Raw genomic sequence first — 20,125 nt, 5'->3', positions numbered from 1 at the left:
AAAATATATATCAATATTTTTCAAATTTTAACATATAATAAAATCAATATTACAAACCATATAGTAACAAATATGAGTATAGGTCTAAAACTACAATAAAAACATAAGCATACTGAAAAATAACAATATTACAACTTAACAATAATAAAATTTTAATTTTGAAATAAATTATAAACGAGTCAAAGTGAGTTGATTCGTGTTAAGCAAGTTGACCTGTTTATAAATCATGTATTAACAGGTCAACTCGTTTTAATCTGAACTCGTTAACATCAAACACAAACCTACTAATTGCGTGTCGTGTTCGTGTTCGTGTTGGATTCACGGGTCGTGTTATATAGTATCACCCCTATCTTTAACGAGAAGTATACGTCCGAGACTAATCGAGATTTTCCTTATATATTAAAAGCGGCTATAGGTATATGAATAGGAATGAATAGTTTTTCTGTTTGACACTTTCTATTCCACTTATGCCCTTATGTAATTGATTGTTATTACAATTATGCTCCAAAATGTTCTGTACATGATTAATAGTATTTTTTCATCCAATTTTGCCCTCTGTTTTCTCAAATTTTCATAATTTTGTGTTTTTCTTTCCCTCACCGACAATGTAAAGTGTATTTTTACGGTGTTTTACTTGTCTCTTCATAGTTTTCTTCTTATCCAAAGGTTGGTTGAAATCTCTTTCCTTTCACTTTCTCACATTTCCAATGTTTTTATCTCTCCAATTTCTCACACAAACTTCTAGGTTCTTCAGTGTTGAAATTTTTCTTCTTGCATGTGAATCTCGCCGTTACGTGGGTATACGTTTTCTTCGTCTCTCTTTCAATTGAGGTTCTTTGGATTTTTAGAAGCTGTGTAAAAAACTCACATGTATAATTTGGGTTGGCCTTTAACTCGGATGAAACTAGTCATCAAATCAGACGAAATAAACACTATATAATATTTATTTAGATCTAAAAAAATTGGTGATGAAACGATTTAACTGTTAACAAACACCAAATCGGACGAAACAAGTATTGCGTAATATATGTTTAAATAAAAAAAATGGTGATGAGACGATTTAACAAAAAGAAACAAATGAAGTCTTAGAGATCCTTACACCAACGCATTGAGATGGCGTGAGTGGAACTAAATTTACGTAAACAATTGTGTTTATAAACTTGGTATTTTCGTATGCAACTCTCACGAGCTTGTCAATTGAATAATGATTTTGTATGTTGACTCATTTATGTAAATAATGGTGTTTCTAATTAAGTGTTGTTAAGAATCTATTTTTAAAAAGTTTTTATTTAATGAATTGTTACTATCATATACTTCTGTGAAAAGATTTTAAGACTTTTTTTTCTCCAACTAAAAGCCGCGTACAATGGGCTTTGTTTCTCAATACCTGAACATTTTCACTATCCCTAGGTTAGGATGCATACGTCGTACATGAACATTTTTTACAATTGGGTTGCCTGATCAATAATTGACTAATATAGGCATAATCTTAGCTCACTTAGTATTAATTAGAGGGCACACCATGACATACCTTGAAGTATACTCATAAAAAATTATATGTTACAGGGCATAAAAAATAACAATCATCTGACCCAATTTTATTTTATTTCTTTTTAAAATTTAGATGTCTTAAACAGAAATCAGTTGAATATATTTTTCTTTATTTAATAAATTTCACAGATTGCAAGGAAAAAAAAATTAAAATTGAAAAACTTGTTCGAAAGGTTATCAATTGTTATGCTAACCAGTGTATTCCATATAAAACAACTCTCGCATTAGATCAGGTAGATTGTGTGGCTAACAACTAAAATCAAGATTTATAAATAATTATATTGACTCAAAAATGATATTTTCTTCTGTTTTTTAAGTATTTAAAAATTATAATAATATAATGTGCCTTTAAGATTAATATTTTGCATTAGTTTTTGTAAATCCTATTATTTACTTTAAAGTTTGTGATATCCAATTAAGAGAAATATTTTAGTTATAAAAATATTTTACAAAAATAAACTTATAAACTGATGTCAATTGACATAGTACGTCAAATTGTAAATATATTTTTATTGCAAAATAAGTGCATGTTAGGGATTACGGTGGGAAATATAACTTATAATTTTAGAGTTTTTAGCTAATAATTTAAGTAATAAGTTCTACTATTGAAAAATTATTTATTGTTTGGTATCCATTTGTTTAAAACACTTTCAAACACGTTACGTTTATTTGGAAACAAATTAAAAAAGTGTTTTCTAAGGTAAATATGATGATTATTTTAATTTTTAAATATTATGATTATATCCCTGAAAGTTTGAAAGTTGTATAGGTATTTTCGTTCATTGACAGCCTTTTTAAAATTCGAATTACGTTTCGCATTATCCGGAAAAGCACGTTTGATTTTTTCCTCAAACATATTTTTTAGCTTATTTGAGATTAAAAGTGTTTTGATATGTTTTTTTTTAGTAATTCTACATACAACTGTGAAATACGTAAACGTCGCGTAATCGCTTTGAAAAAGAGTGGAGTTCACTATTAAAAAATTAATTTTTTTCATGTGAGTCTCATGTTTTATTCACTTTCTTCAAATCGATTACACGGCTGTTGCACAATTTACGGTTGCAAATATCTTTTCTCTCTTTTTTTTTTTAAGTAAAAGTGATTTGATATGTAATACACAAACAACATAATTTTTCTATTAAAAAGCTTTTAGGCCTCGTTTGGTTCCTTGATTGCACTGAGTGCAGTCCACTTTTAAACTCCTTCAACCAAACAAACACCTCAAGTGAGCTGCATTATACATGATTTTGGTGGGTTCAATTCTTGTTATGTGACTAGGCTGGTTGACAAAAGCTGATCTCCTATGTAGTTTTCTTTTTTTTTTTTTTTTTTGCCGTCAACTCTCTCTCGTGACAAAATCGATTTGTGCCCAGTAGTGAGGGGACAAAAATTTTCTTTTCAAATGTCTCCTCTACATGTTTGGTGCGTAAGGGACAAAAATGTTATGTGAACAGTAGTGGGTCTCAATAATTTTATAACTTTCTATAAATATATATAAATTCATCTTAATATCCAAACACACTTTAAACTCATCTTAAGCAGGTTCCACAAAACTTGTTAAGCCATCTCAACTCATTATTATTTATAAAAAAACTCATATAAACTCAATTGAGCTCAACATCTAAACGAGGCTTAATGCTATTGAAGCACTTTGTAAGACTCCTATTGCAATCTCAAACACGCCTTAAATCTAATATATCATATAAAACTGCATTAGTTTATGAGTTTGATAAAATCTATGTTTAGTTGTTTTCTTCAATTAATTTAAGAGTTAATTTATTTTCAAACCAGTGTGTAGAGCGCATCAACTACATTACTTAAATAGTAAGATTTGATTTTAAAATTTAAAATTTATTTTTTAAAATAAATTATGTTATATAAACACTTTACTAAATGACATTTACAGCTTATGAAGTGGATGATGGTGTTTTTTGCCTTAAGCCGAAAGGAATATAGTGTTTTTAAAGTTGATGAAATTGAATATTTGACAGTGTTAAGAGACTTACAAATGGTTTTTGGCATGGGTTTCTACAGTATTATTATAGAAGGGGATTCCTTGACAGTTGTTGAAGACATTAAAAAAGAGAATGCATCTTTTTCTTCACATAGGCCTTTTGTTTTCGGAAATAATTCAACTTCTTCACCTTTTCTTAATTTTTGAAAATTCACATGTGGGAAGACAAGATAATGAAGCTGTTCATATGTTGGCAAGATTTGCTCGGATTATTGAGGATACCTTACAATGGTGGAATAGCTGTCTGGATTTAATTTGTAATCTAAGTAGTTATTGATACTGAAAGTTAATTCTAGTGTTGGGTTACTAGTCTAGCAATTTTTGGGTTGATAAAAAGGTTTTAGTGCTTTGTATATTGTAATAGATATTATTTCCATTTGGAATGAAGTACATGTTTGTTATAAAAATAAAAATAAAAATGTCATCACAGCTTGCAAATAGATTTTTTTTTTTTTTAATTTAAATGAATTATTGGGACTTTAAACACCCACCTAAGATTAGGGGGAATTAATTGGAGGGAGGCTGAGAGGTCATGATTAAGGTCACCCTTTCGGTTGCATAAATTTAAGGATCCTCCATTGTAATTAGCAAGAGAAATTCTATGCATGTATTCGGGTCAAACCTCAACGTTCATCTCAACTACATTCATTTTGAACGGCTGCGATTTTCTGATCAACTCCTTTGTGGGCCCCACAGGAGTGGGGTCCTTTCCTACAGAAGGCTCACACAATTTGCGTAGAGAAGAGAGAGAAGGCAGAGAGAGAGATGTTTTAGGTAGAACAGAGTGAGAGTGAGAGAGAGAGAGACTGAGAACACATACGAATAAGCACGAATCTTACGTGAAAGTGGAAAGAGCCACCTCCACCGTTACAGCCTCCCTCACATTTCTAGACACCTTCAAAAGAGACGCCCCGATTCCGCCCAGTTCTCTCGTCTGTGTGCGTCTCTCTATCTGCTTAGCCCTTTCATTCCCAGCAGTGCTGTAGGGGGGGAGAGGGGGTGCTTTCTGATTTGGGAACTGGAGTCCTTCTGATCCAGGTTCTCTGGTGATCTGGTTCTCTAGAGAAGAGAGAGAGAATGATGGAGGAGACTAAGTTGTGGCAGTGGAGCGTGTTTAGATCTCTGTTGGCAATTATCCAATGGTGGGGTTTCAATGTCACTGTAATTATCATGAATAAGTGGATCTTCCAGGTCCGTTTACATTTGTCTTAATTTAGTTTGCTTATTTTCACGCTTGTGCTGTGAATTCTAATTTCATTTATGGATTTGGGTTTTTTCCCCTTTAATTTTACTTATTTTAGATGTGTTTGTGCTGTGCTTGTGACCCAAGCAGTGAGACGATTTTTGTTTGTTTCGGTAGACAAAATTCCTATATCATTGTTTCTTTGTTTTTTTATGTTTTTTTTTTTTATTCTCGATAAAGTTATTTCTGAAATCCGAGTGTCGTAGAATTTTCTATGCGCAGTCACTTGGGCAGATTTGGGGCACAAGACAAAACATAAAATTCTATTTTCATTTCATCTCATTATTACACTTTTTTCAAATCTCCATACAAAATATAATAAACAATTCAACCTTTTTAAATCTCAATACACGTTTTTCAAATTCTAAAACAATAATAATATTAAAACATAATATTTTAAACTTCAAAACAAAACACAAAATTCTCATCTCACCCCCCAAACCTCCTCTAAGTTGTTTAAATTAGGTAAGTGGAGTACACAATACATACATTGTGGTTTTCCATAGGCAGCACTGTTTATTGACACGTTAGAATCTCTCAAGGGGAGGGGGAGTTGCGGAATTGGGGTTCAATGGAGCTGGTTATAGTCTCTGCCTTTGCCATCATTGTCATTGTTATGGTGTTATTGGCGGCAACTAGCTTATCTTCACATAATAATTGGTTACCTTTCATTTTGGTTAACAAGGCGATCTACTGCAAGGCTGTCACTTTTTATGATCTTTGAGCTAATTGGTTGGCTCTGCCTGTGTGTGTGAAGTAGGAGAACAGATCTGTGGATATAAATTTGTTGGGTTGAAAATCTGTAATATATTTTTGTTAACACTCCCATACGTTACTAATGAAGCAACGTGGCTAATGAAGCAAATGCACAAGGGAGGAAAGTACCTAGAGAGAAAACTTGCTCAAGACATCTACGTAATTCTTTAGATTTTTTCTTCATATTTTTTTAATATTAGCAACAGTCCTGACTTTGCCTCCCACCATACATGTCATGTGAAGACGGTTGCTAGTATGGGACCGTGAAAAGTTTTGTTGATGAAATTGTAGCCTGACTGTTCTTTGTATTAATATTTGTTTCAGGTTCTGCTGGAGTTGTATTCATTTCTTTACATTCTTTCTGTAACAGACAATCCATACAACTTATAAAAAAAAAACAGACAATCCATACAGATAAGTCATAGATTTTGGCTGCAACAATGCATTGTATACATTTGTGTTTCAGGAGCAGTTGATTATTATCATTTTTCTGATATCTGATAACTTGATAGGTTGAATTGCTTAGCCTTAGACTATGCATGTTTTCTTTTAAAGATGAGATGAAATATAATCATGAGAAGCCCCTGTTTTCATTTAATTAAGCTTAACACGCAGCTTGGAAACCTTGAAAATCCCAATTTTGGAAAGATTTCTGGACCACTTGTTGGTTCCCACCATACTAGTAGAACTTGATAATAATATTAAACTATTGTTGTGTATACATGAATAGATTGGTGGTTACTAGGTGTTTTTTTTGTATTCTTCCTGTGTACTTGAGTTATGCCTTCTTTTATCAAAAAAGTTTTACTTTTACATATAAAAAATATTAATCTATTGTTGTTGGACATACTGGCAAAATGTAATGTAGTTTCAAATCATATCATTGGCTCCTTTGAGAGTCTTCGTCTAATTTATTATTTTTCTTTCCAAGGTATCTACGTCAAAAGAGAATTTGGGCCAAAATAGGTTTTGATAGGGGAGAATCTTATATGTCAAAACTGTTTGAGTTGTGTGTGTGTGTGAATACGGGCTTTGTTACATAAACGTTCAGGCATGATGTTTGTCACTGGGCATTCTTTACTTATATCCAAAGAGATTCAGATTTACGTTCAAATTCAGGTTGGTGTGTTTAGTAATTTTAGTTATATGGAAAGGCGGGATGGTTATTTGCTCTTTGAACACATTTGATGGGTTGGAGTGATTACTGAATAGTTTCTTGATCTAGACTAGAATGCTATTTGCGACTCCTTTTCTTTATTACTTAATAGAAATTCTGAAATGAGTTCAAACCATGGGAGTTTTTGAAATTTGTGTGGAGAGAAGTAGAATTGTTGTGGATGAATGTTGAAACAAGACATGTACCGCAACAAACCAAGAAAGAATGTTTTCTGCAAGTTATCTTGAGGCTTTCAAATGAGGGATTTCCTCTCTTAAAAGAACTTGGTGGACATGCCAGAAAGCGACGTACGTACCAGGCCCCTGAGACCTGAGATCTTCAATTGCTCAACTAATGTGCATACCTTCCACATGTATAGGTTTATCAATTATGTCAATATTTCTACTTTATGAATATTACATGTTTGGAAAACTATTTTGGTGAATTTCTGATAATTACAATTAAAGGAACTTATATTGCTTGCACTGGTGTCACCATTATATTTGGTTATTACAATTTATGCCATTTTAAAATTTAATCATTGTCTCTGCACTCATTTATTATCAACTTTTGATCTGAGTCATTACTCCCAACAATAGTTGGAAAAACAGTGTGACCTTGACATGTTTGTGGCTTTGCATGGTGACCCATAGCTGATGTGAAAATAAACTAATTTCTTCTTCCAGAAACTGGATTTTAAGTTTCCTCTATCAGTATCATGTGTTCATTTCATTTGCTCGGCCATTGGAGCGTACCTCATGATTAAGGTGCTGAAGCTTAAACCACTAATAGCAGTTGATCCTGAAGATCGCTGGAGGAGAATATTTCCCATGTCATTTGTGTTCTGTATAAACATTGTTTTGGGGAATGTGAGCCTACGTTACATCCCAGTTTCGTTTATGCAAACAATTAAATCGTTCACTCCAGCTACTACAGGTCAGTTTCAAGTATGATAACGAAATTTAACAACACCTCTGTCCTTGCTTTTTAGCATAATTCTTAAATTGCATCATAACTGCATCTGATATATCAATTCGAACAGTTTTTTTGCAGTGGCTTGTTTGGAGAAAGTACTTCGACTTGCGAATATGGTTTTCTCTGGTACCCATTGTTGGAGGAATTCTTCTTACATCTGTTACGGAGCTTAGTTTTAATATGTTTGGATTCTGTGCTGCCTTATTTGGCTGTCTCGCTACTTCCACAAAAACTATCCTTGCAGAGTCTCTGTTGCATGGATACAAATTTGACAGGTAGTGTCTTTGTTGTGGCCTTTTGCTTTTCCTTACTATTAGATTTCATTGTTTTGTTTCTTTTTTTCTTTCTTGCTTTTTTCCCTTTTTAGAATAATCGTCCAGGTCAACTTTTTCCTTTAGTTGTAACCAATATACATTAATGTTTTGTTTGTTTATTGTTTTCAGTTCCATAAACTACCATAAACCGTATACGCATGATAAGTGATGTTTGACTTGCAATGTTGTACTATGAAGTTGGATGTCTTTAGAATGGTACCATCAATGTTTGTGCTTCCATGTGGGTTCAGTGTAGTGAAAAATGCTTTCTAATATTGGTCAAAACTTGGTGTGGCCTCACACAACCTATTACCAGCCTCCTAGCCTGGCAATGACTGGCTAAAATGGATTCCGGTAGATTTTGGAGCAACTTGGCCAGTACTGACATTATATTAAGTTTGAAAATTACTGTCGCAAATAGTATAGAGTTTGCTTTATTGAGATCCATTTCAGTATATGTGAATGAAAATATGGAATTTAATGGATAAAGAATTATGATTTGTGGTTTTCGTGCAAGTGATGTTCCTAACTGATGGCATTCTATTTTATACCTTGCCTGGATTGGGATAGATAATGGGGATGGGAACACTTTTATAAACATTGGGCCTTTTTGGATTCGCTACTGCACTAATTTTTCCTATATTTCTTGCTGTTCATGAATTATGATGACATGGCTTTTCTTTTGTCTTGGTATTAGGAACTCGTCCATCTCATTTTTTGAAAGGATTCATTATTATCTTCCCGAAAATTACCATTTGATACCCTATAAGCATTTCTAGCATTTGATCTGTATTTAGTTAGTGTGACTGGATTTGTGAAAATCTAATGCTATTGCCACAACGATAGTTCCATTTGCCAAAGTATGTTAACTCCAATGTGCATGAGCCCCATGTCACAAGTTTGATTCCCCTTGGGATCAAACTGCGATTTAAGTGGGAGGCCATGGTGGTGGGTCACTGTGCTAGTCTTCCTGGGGGTTTAGGTTCCATGGGTGAGTCCTAAGGGCTCTGCTGTGAGATGGTTCCCTAGTCATAAAAAAAAACTACTGGCAACATCAATGCCTGGAAGTAACTTAATCTGAATTTATAAACAATGTTGATGGTGTTTTCTATATTTAGATTTATTTTGCGTAACTTTTTATTCAATGTATTGCTATGCAAACATTAGTATTATTATATACTGGATTGATGCAGTCCGAGGGTCACTAAATGGTCCAATAGTTGAGGTGGGGAGTTTGTCACTCCAGCACCAACCTGTGAGCACATTTTGAAAATCTCCTGTTCTTCCCGTCATTTCTGCAATGGGGTGGATCATATTATTATATTATTATTTACTCGCTATGGTTTCTCTTTTTCCTCGCCTGTTCCCTGATCTGGGAACATGTGTGGTGATATCATTGGTCTTCTTCCCTTGCTTGCATAGTCAATAAAAGAGCTTTAAATTAAGTGTGCGAGACTGAGTACTCGCATGTGTTGTGCGCCTGAGCGTGCGACCGTGGTTTCTTGCGGCTTCATAAGTGCATGATTGATTCTAAATTATATATGTATTAACTTGAGCTTTTTTTTGGCTGTAACCTTTAGCATAAACACGGTGTACTACATGGCACCTTTTGCAACCATGATCTTGGCAATACCTGCAATGCTACTCGAAGGTAATGGGGTATTGGAATGGCTTCACACCCACCAGTCTGTTTGTTCATCCCTCATAATTATCTTCAGCTCGGGGGTGATGGCTTTCTGTCTTAACTTCTCCATCTTTTACGTGATTCACTCCACAACTGCTGTCACATTTAACGTTGCTGGAAACCTGAAGGTGAGATCAGTTTAGCGGACTCAGATAATTTGATCTGTCTAATTTCTTGCTATTACTGATGTCATTGTTTTGTTTTATGCACTGCGCTTTGTGTTTCTTCTTTATTTCTCAAGTCTAAAAGCATAATGTTTGTCTATACTTAGTTTTGAACTTTTTACTCTCTCTAGTTTCAATTTTGGTCAAATCAAATCTTTCCATTAACCCCGTGTTAATTAACCATTAGAAGTGCTACGTGGCATGCCACATTAGATGCCATGTGTCATGAAAAAAAAACTAATAAATCAGGAGGGCTCCTCCCGATCGCCCTTTTTGAATTCTTTATATTTTATTTTTTGTAACACGTGGGAATGATAGATTTGGTCAAATTTGAAACCATATAAGAAATAGAAAGTTCAAAACTAAGGTATAGAGATCAATTGGTCTATAGGGCAAACCACAAGAACTATTTAAGTATTTAACTCTTTTATCTATCTCATGGGTGATATTTACTTAAATGCTGTATTCCTTGTCTTCAAGGCATCCTGTATTTCACTTGTTGAATTTTTGTGTACAGTTCCAACTAAGAACTTCATCTTGTTACACCCTCATTTACTGCATCTTCTTGCTCGAATGAATTCTTGAGACTTCCTATGACTTGATGTTGCATGTACTCATTGGTTTTTCAACTGGATTGTTGCTGGTATTCATCTAATGCAAACAAACCAATATGTTTGATTTCGTTAGTCAACTTTAACGATTGATGTCGTGTTATGTACACAGGTTGCAGTTGCTGTTCTCGTATCATGGCTGATATTCCGAAACCCGATTTCAGGTTTGAATGCCGTTGGATGTGCAATAACACTTGTTGGATGTACATTCTACGGATATGTGCGACACATGCTCTCACAACAGCCACCGGGAACCCCTCAAACACCCCGGACTCCACGGAATCTGATCGAGCTGCTTCCACTTGTAAATGATAAAATAGATGATAAAGTCTGATGCTGAGGTGAAGTTATTTGAATGTGAGGTTATTTGCAGAGGATATAATAGGGGGACTAAAAAAGGTACAAAAAAGAAAAAAGAGAGACTTCACACTTTGTTGCGTAAACATGCATTAGTTCACTTGAAATTTTTTAACTTAAATGCTTTTTTTTCCGGTCACTGAACTACAAAATTTCTTCAGTTTCTCATTGGTCCTGGTTTTGGCCTGAATTCTTCAGATGATATGGGTTGCCGTTCATTCTTATGCTTTTTAAAAGGAAAAAAAAAAAAAAAAAGCTCCTACGGCTGTATCCACTTACCACCCATTCCATAGTAGAAATTGGCACAAAGAATTAGAGAGGCAAAGAGAGAACACGTGGCTATTGTTCAGATACTTGAATTACGATATTTATCGTTGTCTACATAAATTTTTCGGGAAGTAAGAATTATGATGCTGTTTGGAAATTGAGTTCAGATGATGATTTTAAATGAATTGAATAAAATATTATTATTATTATTTTAAAATTTAAAAAATTAAATTATTTATTATATTTTATGTAAAAATTTTAAAAAAATTATAATGATAAGATAAAATAAATTGAGATTACTTATCAATCCCAACGGAAGATTTGGGCAGAATGAAGTGATTTTAAATGAAAGTTAAAAAAAATATTATAACATTTTTGTTTAAAAATTTTAAAAAATTATAATAAGAAAATGAATTAGAGTGATTCTTGAATTCAAATCCGACCTTATGACTCATTTATATGTCAATAGATCTTTGATATCTAAATCATCCACAAACAAAGGATCTATCAGAAACCAAGATCAATGATCTAGTAGGTTAGCAGTTACAGGGCATTAAGTTGGGCAGCTAATATTAGATGCTACCTTCTCGTATATATTAATGTTAATTTATGACATAATAATTACTTAAGCCAAGAGCCAGAAGTTCTTCTGCCATCTGGTGCTGATTAGGTAGCCACCCATGCCTCGGCTCTGCTTCCTTACTCCCAGAGTCAAGCACTCCGCGTTGTTAATGCACCGCTCCACAAACTCTTCTGTGCTGCTGGTCCCACATAGGCTGCACAAATCCCACCATTATTAAATAAATGATAATAAAAAACGAAGTCAAGATCTCTAAGCTTGAGATCAAAACATCACAGGGTGGGAATAGGAAGAAGACGAAGATCGGACGGTTGGATTTTGACCCACCAGCTGATTACTAGAGATGGCTTCTTCTGACCCAGCACCAACACAGACACGTCCAGCTTCTTCACTTGGCTCATCACTGTTGCCAGTTTTGGGCCTTGAATAACCAGTGTTTCTACTTCCACCTGAAATATTACACCCAGTCAAGCAAGTAAACTCAATTCTGGCTAGAAGACTTTGAAAATTCTAGACCAATCTCTATTTCTCTAGCTCTGGAAAGGAAAGAAGGCAACTGATATGAAAACTAAAAAAGCATCTGAAAAATGAAATCTGTATCTAATTCCCCTTCTTTTTTTGGTTAAAAAAGGTAAAACAAAAGCAAAAACAAAACTTTAAAAAAAGCTGAAAATATGCCCCCCCTTGAAAGAATTGGAAGGTAAAAGAAGACGACCAAGATCTATCAAATACAGTAAGGATGCCCCTATAACTTTCTCTTTTAATTCTCAACATATGGGATCTATCAAAAACAGAAAGAAAAGGCAAGAAGGAGAAGAGAATGCAATACCCATTTGAGCTTAGCTCTTTATTTATTCTAATGTTCACTCCAAAACCCAAAAAGATATGAGGAAAGCATACATACAATATACTCACTTGAACATGACCCTTTCAAAGAGGACAAACACAAACACGTACCTCAGGCCTGCAAGCCTTACAAAGAGAGCCAAGAGAGTTGGCCAGGTAAGGAGAACAAGAAGAGGACTCATGAGAGGCCCTTTCAGAACCCTTACTAGAAGCAGCTGCAGGAACGATGTGAAGGAGAGTGAGAAAATCACCCTTGTTGGCTACGTAGTTGAGTGCCCACATCAATGCATGCTTGGAATGTGAGCTCTGATCCACCACCACCATCACTCTCTTCCTCGTTACCGAGGACCCACCTGCATTCTGATGATCACCTCCTCCATACATGTTCAAGCCTTCCATTTGCTTCAGACTTTCCTCACATCCGCCATTACCACAGCTCCCACCAGCACTATACTTGTTTGTCCCACCCCACCTGCTGGATGTTGATTTCCAAGCCTCTCTTCCACGTAACTGCTTCAGAAAGGAAACTGAACCTGGCATTTTTACGAAACCGGTTGCTCAACGTTCGTGAATAACTGAAGATACAGTAGAGGTCTAGCAGTAGAATTCTAGAGAGAGAATGGGGAGAGGGAGGGGGAGGGGGGGTTGGAGCTAGGGGTGTCAAATCGTGTTAACGGGTCGTGTTCGTGTCGTGTCAAGACATGTATATTATACTATATAGGTCAACCCTAACCCGACCCGTTAAGCTTATCGTGTCAAAATCTCAAACCCTAACACGACCCAATAACATAACGGGTCGTGTCGTGTCAACCCGTTTTGACCTATTTATGTAAATGGATTGAAACAAACCCAAAATTAACCTCCTTAATCTAGTTAAGTTTAGCATAATTTTATATAAATGTTAAAATCACAATATCTATACAAAATATAAAACTAACTACAAGTCCAAAATTACAATCTAAACAATAAAAATATCTAAATTAAAATCTCAACAATTTTATTTTTTAGGTATAAGGGTATAATTGTAATTTTAACTTTCTTAACGGGTCATAACAGGTTATAACGGGTCATAACGGGTTGACCCGTTATCAACCCGTTAAGCTATCGTGTCTTAACGGGTCAACCCGTTTTGACCCGAACCCGTTAAGAGTAAACCCTAACCCGCTTTTATCGTGTCGTGTTCGTGTTGGGTTAATGGGTCGTGTGACATATTGACACCCCTAGTTGGAGCTGAAATGAAATGGGGAGTTGTGTATGATTATTATAGTGAGAGAACAGAGAGAGAGAGAGAGAGAGAGACAAAAAGAGGGATGGGTGGGGGTTTAAAGGAGTAGAAAGTGGTGGGGGAAGTGATGATGCAAAGCCTTCGATTTTTGGCATAAAGACCATTAAGCAGGTTAAAGTATCACGGGAATCCCTGCCTAGTTATGGCTTTTTCTCGGGGAGAGATCTGGTAAACAATCACTACGATCTCTTTTGATGATGAAACGCTGGATTCTTCGTACGATCTCCCACGTATGTAAGAGCATTCTCATCTAATCCTTTTAAAATACGTTATCAAATTATTTTCTTTTTAAATACTTATTTTTACAGTATATTATATATTAATTTATCTATTTTTTTTATATTATTTAAATAATATTTTTTTTATTATTTTTAAACATTTTATTTCTACCAATAAATTTGTAATATCCATATATTTTTTTTATATTTACAATATATTATTATATACAATATAATATAATTCAGTCATATACATACAAAATAAAAATATATAAGCCAAATAAAAATTAAAAATAAAATCAAAATATAAAAAAATTAGATAAATAATATTTCCAATATACTTTTGAGAAAAAAATAAAATAGAGGTGTTTTAAATGACGAATAATAAAAAGAATATGTATTGAAATATAAACATAAATGAAAATGAGGAAGTAAATAAAATATAAAAATTTAAAAAATTGTTTAAAGGATGAACAATTCAGTTTCAGATTATTTTGTCCGATTTTCAATTTTTCAGATTCTCCACATCTGTAAAGGAAATTCTAACAATAAACAAACCATTCCTTCTTCTTTTTTTTTTTAATAAAAATTGTAAATTTAATTAATTAACCTCATTTATGGTAATGTATATATAAATGGCAGCCGGAAAATTTCCCTCCCTTTCCAAAAGTCCCTAGACCTCATTTAGTTTGCTTCATTGGACACGTGTCCAATCTGCATGTTCAAGCAATTTCTCAGAGAAGATATTTTGCATCCAAGTTTCACTTATATGTACATCCAATTTGCAATGATTTAGGGAATCAGAATCATATTGAAGTGTTATTTCATGGCACATGTTGCACATGATATACAGCATAGTTGTGAAAATCGTACCGTATTTATCGTAACGCCCACTGGGCCAACACAAGTACTACCTGTATTTCGTACCGGCTGAAACTGTACCGGCCGATATTTCGGCCTTCCTTTTTTTTTTTTTTTTAATTTTTTTAAACTACAAGCTCATTTTTTAACCTCCAATTCAGACTAGACTATTTATAATTTATATATATGTATTTATATATAGATTATTATTTTGGAATATAATTTATTTATATATCAACTATCCCGAAACGGTACCAGTACCGAAATATTTCATTCCAGTGTCTTGACCGGTACAACGTCCGGTACGATATTCAAAATATTGATATACAGTGCTCCATATTCATCCATCAAATCCCATTTCCATTGCAGCATTGCTTGCTATTGATGTGACCATCATGATCTTTCATTTCATTTCAGCTTCGTTTGCATTCACAAACAATCTCAACTCATCTCATTATTACAAGTTTTTTAAATTTTTATACAAAATATAATAAACAATTCAACTTTTTCAAATTCTAAAATAACTTTCTTAAATTTATACACAAAATATAATAAATAACTCAACTTTTATTTTACTATTTATAAATCATCTCAATTCATTTCAACTCATTTATGAATCCAAACCACTTATCAAGGTTAAATGAATGAATTGCTTTGGAGAAATAGATGAAAATAGGTCATCATTTTTTTACTATTATTCACAAAATATCTCAGAATACCTCACTATCCAAATGCAACCATATTGAATTGGCTTCAGTAGTCTCCTTCTTGGCTCTACTAAGAGCACTCTCATTAGATTAACCAAAATTAAAGGACAGTTTTGATGAATGTAAGAGAAATTTAATTTTTGACTATTTTATTCACATAAATCTCCATATTGGAATAGCTATTTTTTTATTATATAATAATAAAATAATATAAGATAAATTTTATTTTAGTTATTCACATTAAATCTCCACATTAGATTATACATTTATTCATTATATGGTAATGAATAACTAATAATTTCAAAAATATTTAATTTTTTTAATTATTAATTTATTTAATTTTATCATATTTTACTATTTTACTTATTATATGTTAATTAATAATCATGTTCTTATTAAATTAATATATTAATTGTGATAAAATATGTGATAGAAAGAAAGGGTGAGAGAAATAATTAATAAAATATATATTTGATATATATACAGTAACCTTTAAATTTGAAAAAATTTTTAAAAATCACTGTAGCTAAATTCTAAATATTTAAAATTTGACTAATCTAATATGAACGTATTTTATTATTTAATAGCTAAATACTCATTAGATTTAACTTTTAGTTAATCCAATAAGAATACTCTAAGTAACATAAGTAAGAACTTATGGTTCATTGCCTTCTTTTTGTAACTTACTCTCTTTCTCTCCTAGCATTGCAATCATTGTAATAGGGTTTTTTTTTATGGGGAATCCCACTTTCTCCTCTTGTATTTCTGAATTATTTTAAAGAATGTTTGATTATAAAGAGAGAGAACAAGGCCATGGCATTGTGTGACATATGATTCTATTTATAATTTGAATACAGTTATGTCAAATTTAAAATGTAAATAAAAAAATATTAATATTTTTTATGACATGATACTATCATATAGATGATTGCCAGATGTAAAATGAAAGAATACATTATTAATTAAATAATGTTATGAAGTGTAGCATACATGTGTTTCTCTTTGGTCATAGAGCTAGACATGTTACCAATACGATAAATGATTTGTATAAATCTTATTAAAATCTCGGTATAAAATAAATCTCACCTTAAAAATTATAAAAAAAAAAATTAATATTTTAAAGTAAAATGCACTTTTTTTTATATAAAATAAAATAAAATTCATCTATTTAAAATTTATATCTATAGTTACTCTGCCAATATTAATTATGATATATTTTCTGTGTTGGTTGTGTTGATGATATCTTATAGCCAGTTGAGATTGAGAAGGACAGTACAAATATAATTATTTTTCTAATAAAACAACTTCTCAGTTGTCTTTGCTTCTTCAGCCTTCAGCCGTCAGATGGAAAATAAATAAATAACACCAATACAGCAATAAAAACTGACCTGACAGCCTATAATTTAACGTTTTTGTTTTGTTTTTCCTCTAAAATATATAAATATATATATATATATATATATATATATATTTTGATGACTGATTCAATTAATTGCACCACAAATGCAATTCCAGAGTTATAAATGCCATGGGCCGCTCAAAATGCAAAGATCTAACATCACATGGAAGCAAGCCGGCACAAAAAGATTCTCAAGTGTCAAGATTTGTAAGTACTACCAAGCATAGTTCTTTATATTGTATACAGAAAAATGATTTGAATAGACAAATTTCATACAATAAAAAACTAGGTCAGAATGGAAACTCTGATCGAGAGGTTTGTGTTGAAGTTTGCATTGATAGTGCTGTTGATATTGGTGGCTCTCATGGGAATGTCAAAGACTTGGGAGTGTTCCTACTTGCTGCAAATTAGATCCCCTGCAGATCCTCGCATCCCAACCTGCTTGAAGAACTAGAAAATTATATAATGATCTTCTATAAATTCGATTAAACTACTTCAGCCATTGAAATATGAAGAAACTCGCAGATTTAAACCACTGAAATATGAAGAAAACTAAACGACAGTACTAGAAAAAAATTGACACTAAATCGACCCAGACGTACAGATTGCATAATAAACCAAAAAACTTGATAGGTTCGTTGCTTCTTGTCGTTCCAAAGCATTCAATGGAGGTGCGGGCAAGAGAATAGAGAAGGGAGAATCGGGGAGAGGAGAGAAAGAAGAGGGAAAAGGTGAGAGGGCGAATCAGGGAGAGGAAAACACTGACTTGATTCAATGGATTGTGGTTTATTGTAAGAGAAATACACTTCACAGATGTTTAAGTCCTATTGGCTGGTGTGAATATGAGATAGTCACCCGACCGTTCCTAAGCTTTTTCCGTTCTCTAATATAAAGTGAAAGACACAATATTAAATATTTACAAAAAAAAATATTTATTTTATAAAATCTTGACGAACTCCCCCCAAATAAGAAAATGGGTAAACAATATCATCCTTACATATGCTATTGTGTATTTTTTTTTTTTAAAGAAAAATGTTAAATGTATTTATACAAAACTTACGACCTCATTTGTTTTCGCATATGAGATGAAATAAATTGAAATTAAAGTTAAAAATTTGAATAAAATATTGTTAGAATATATATTTTTAATATTATTTTTATTTTGAGATTTGAAAAAATTGAATTGTTTATTTTATTTTGTATGAAAATTTGAGAAAATTGTAATGATTAGATGAGATGAAATGAGTTGAGAAATTTCCTAAAAATAAAGAGGATTTTTTTTTTCATATGTCAGTTATTGATATGTTGAAAATCATAAAATTTAGAATTCAAAATTTGAGTTTCAAAATAAAACTAACAAAATAAGTAAGTAAAACTATGAGTACATATAACATTACTCTTTTTTTAATATGTTGGGGGAGGGGGGGTCCAACCCATAATCTCATTTTGAAGATTAGGCTATTGGCCTAATGGATCTTGTGCCATTAGGCTAATTGGCAATTGTGTATCCCTTTTCATTTGGTCTGTGGGTGGCCTGGTGTAAAAAAATCATACATGACAACATTAAATGTTATAGTAATTATATGATGTATTTATCTTCTTTTTTATATATAATTATATCATCAACATTAATATCATCTATAAATTGGTGTGACTTGTTGTTATACGTTAAATTGTAAAATTAATTTTATTATAAAATAGATATAACGTATCATATGAAACTATTTCAATTTATAGATTTATTTTTGTGATTTTTTTTTATATTTTTTTTAGTTTATGACTTCATTACCTCCAAAGCTTTTTTTTTTTTTAAAAAAAAATTACAAAAAGGGCAATGTCTAGGGACCATATAGATAGATGTCTGGATTTGAATTCTGTTTTTCAAAATTCAACTATGAGACGGGTTTCTTTGCCGTCCAGAATAATACACTTATTTTGGCATATAGTTATTTTGTAGTTATTTTTTTATTCATATTTTTTAATACATATAAATATTTTTAAAAAATAAAAAAATACATCAATATATTTAAAATCACTTTAAATAAAATAAAAAATAAAAATTATCGAGCGGTCAAATTAAGAGGTAAAGTAGATTTTTCCATTCAACTGTATTATTTGAATTATAAATTAACCTTTTGAAAATTTTAAATTTCAAACTTCATAAAATAAAATAAAAAATATGAAATGATGTGACATGTCAAATTTTTATTGGTTTTTGAAAGCGAACTCAACTCCGCAAACCAATTCCGTCCATTTCGATGCAAGCAAGATTCCAAGTTTCAACAAACTCAAGTGCTAAAATTTCTCCTTTTCCCATTGAAAATCTAAACATGATTTTTTTCTAACTCCTATTATTGGGCTTCGATCCCATCCAAGTTCCTTATCAATCTGCCACGACAAGAGATGACTTCTAACGTGGGTTTGGTTTTCTTGGGAGATAAATGCTTTCCAGAGAAGGGAAAGTCTACTATGCCGCTCAAATCATACCGCTCGGTTTGACCGTTCGGTTGTTTTTTTTTTATTTTTTTACCGAATGATAGAAAAAATGATTTTAAATATATTTATATATTTTTTTAAAAAAATATTTAAATATATTAAAAAAATATGAATAAAAAAAAATTAATTTTACAACTAGCAGTCCAGAAAAGGCTTTTTTTTTTTCTTTCTGATCATTTTTAAAAAAATTAAAAAAATATAAAATTTATATAAAAAAAATTAATATTTTAATAATAAATCATATACTTTTTTTCAAAATAATCATACACACTTGTACACACTGAATATAGAATTACTTTACATAAAAGTCTGTTTTTTGTCTTTGTCTTTTTCTTTTTTATTTTTGTTCTTTCTTTTCTTTTTTTCCCTTACAGATGCCACGTCACCCCGATTACATGCCACTTGTGCGGTGGCACTTGTTTGCAAAATACCTGAATTTCATAATATATTTTTAGAGAATTCTCAATAAATTAATTAAAAGTTAAATTTATTAAATATTTAATTATTAGAGAATAAAATATATTTACAATGGATCCGTTAAATTCTAAATAGTTATAATGATTTTCAAAAAATTTTTTAAATTTAAAAGTTATTGTACATACATCAAATATCTCTCTCTTTCTTTCTATCACATATTTTAT

At 32.0% G+C, this 20,125-nt stretch overlaps 2 protein-coding genes across 4 annotated transcripts; one reads left to right on the top strand and one right to left on the bottom strand.

The window, feature by feature from the left end:
* Positions 1–4,307: 4,307 nt before the first annotated feature.
* Positions 4,308–11,022, top strand: LOC108984900 (UDP-galactose transporter 1-like). 3 transcript variants are annotated; one of them, XM_018956997.2, is made up of 5 exons: positions 4,308–4,756; positions 7,407–7,656; positions 7,763–7,970; positions 9,590–9,821; positions 10,581–11,022. In XM_018956997.2, exons 1-5 carry the CDS (start codon positions 4,643–4,645, stop codon positions 10,800–10,802), a joined length of 1,026 nt encoding a protein of 341 aa, XP_018812542.1. In that variant the 5' UTR covers positions 4,308–4,642; the 3' UTR covers positions 10,803–11,022. The 3 variants fall into 3 exon arrangements, with proteins under 3 accessions (XP_018812542.1, XP_018812545.1, XP_035542693.1); XM_018957000.2 differs by having other exon boundaries at positions 4,615–4,707; XM_035686800.1 differs by having other exon boundaries at positions 4,649–4,756; positions 5,889–7,656.
* Positions 11,023–11,506: 484 nt separating this feature from the next.
* On the bottom strand, positions 11,507–13,157 carry LOC108984902. Its single transcript, XM_018957001.2, has 3 exons — positions 12,630–13,157; positions 12,000–12,121; positions 11,507–11,868 (listed from the first exon to the last, which is right to left on the bottom strand). Exons 1-3 carry the CDS (start codon positions 13,056–13,058, stop codon positions 11,718–11,720), a joined length of 702 nt encoding a protein of 233 aa, XP_018812546.1. The 5' UTR covers positions 13,059–13,157; the 3' UTR covers positions 11,507–11,717.
* Between the last annotated feature and the right edge of the window lie 6,968 nt (positions 13,158–20,125).

The sequence above is a fragment of the Juglans regia genome, chromosome 16, assembly GCF_001411555.2.
Source record: "Juglans regia cultivar Chandler chromosome 16, Walnut 2.0, whole genome shotgun sequence".
Taxonomy (NCBI): Eukaryota; Viridiplantae; Streptophyta; class Magnoliopsida; order Fagales; family Juglandaceae; genus Juglans; species Juglans regia.
This window is presented reverse-complemented; position numbering and strand designations above follow the sequence as displayed.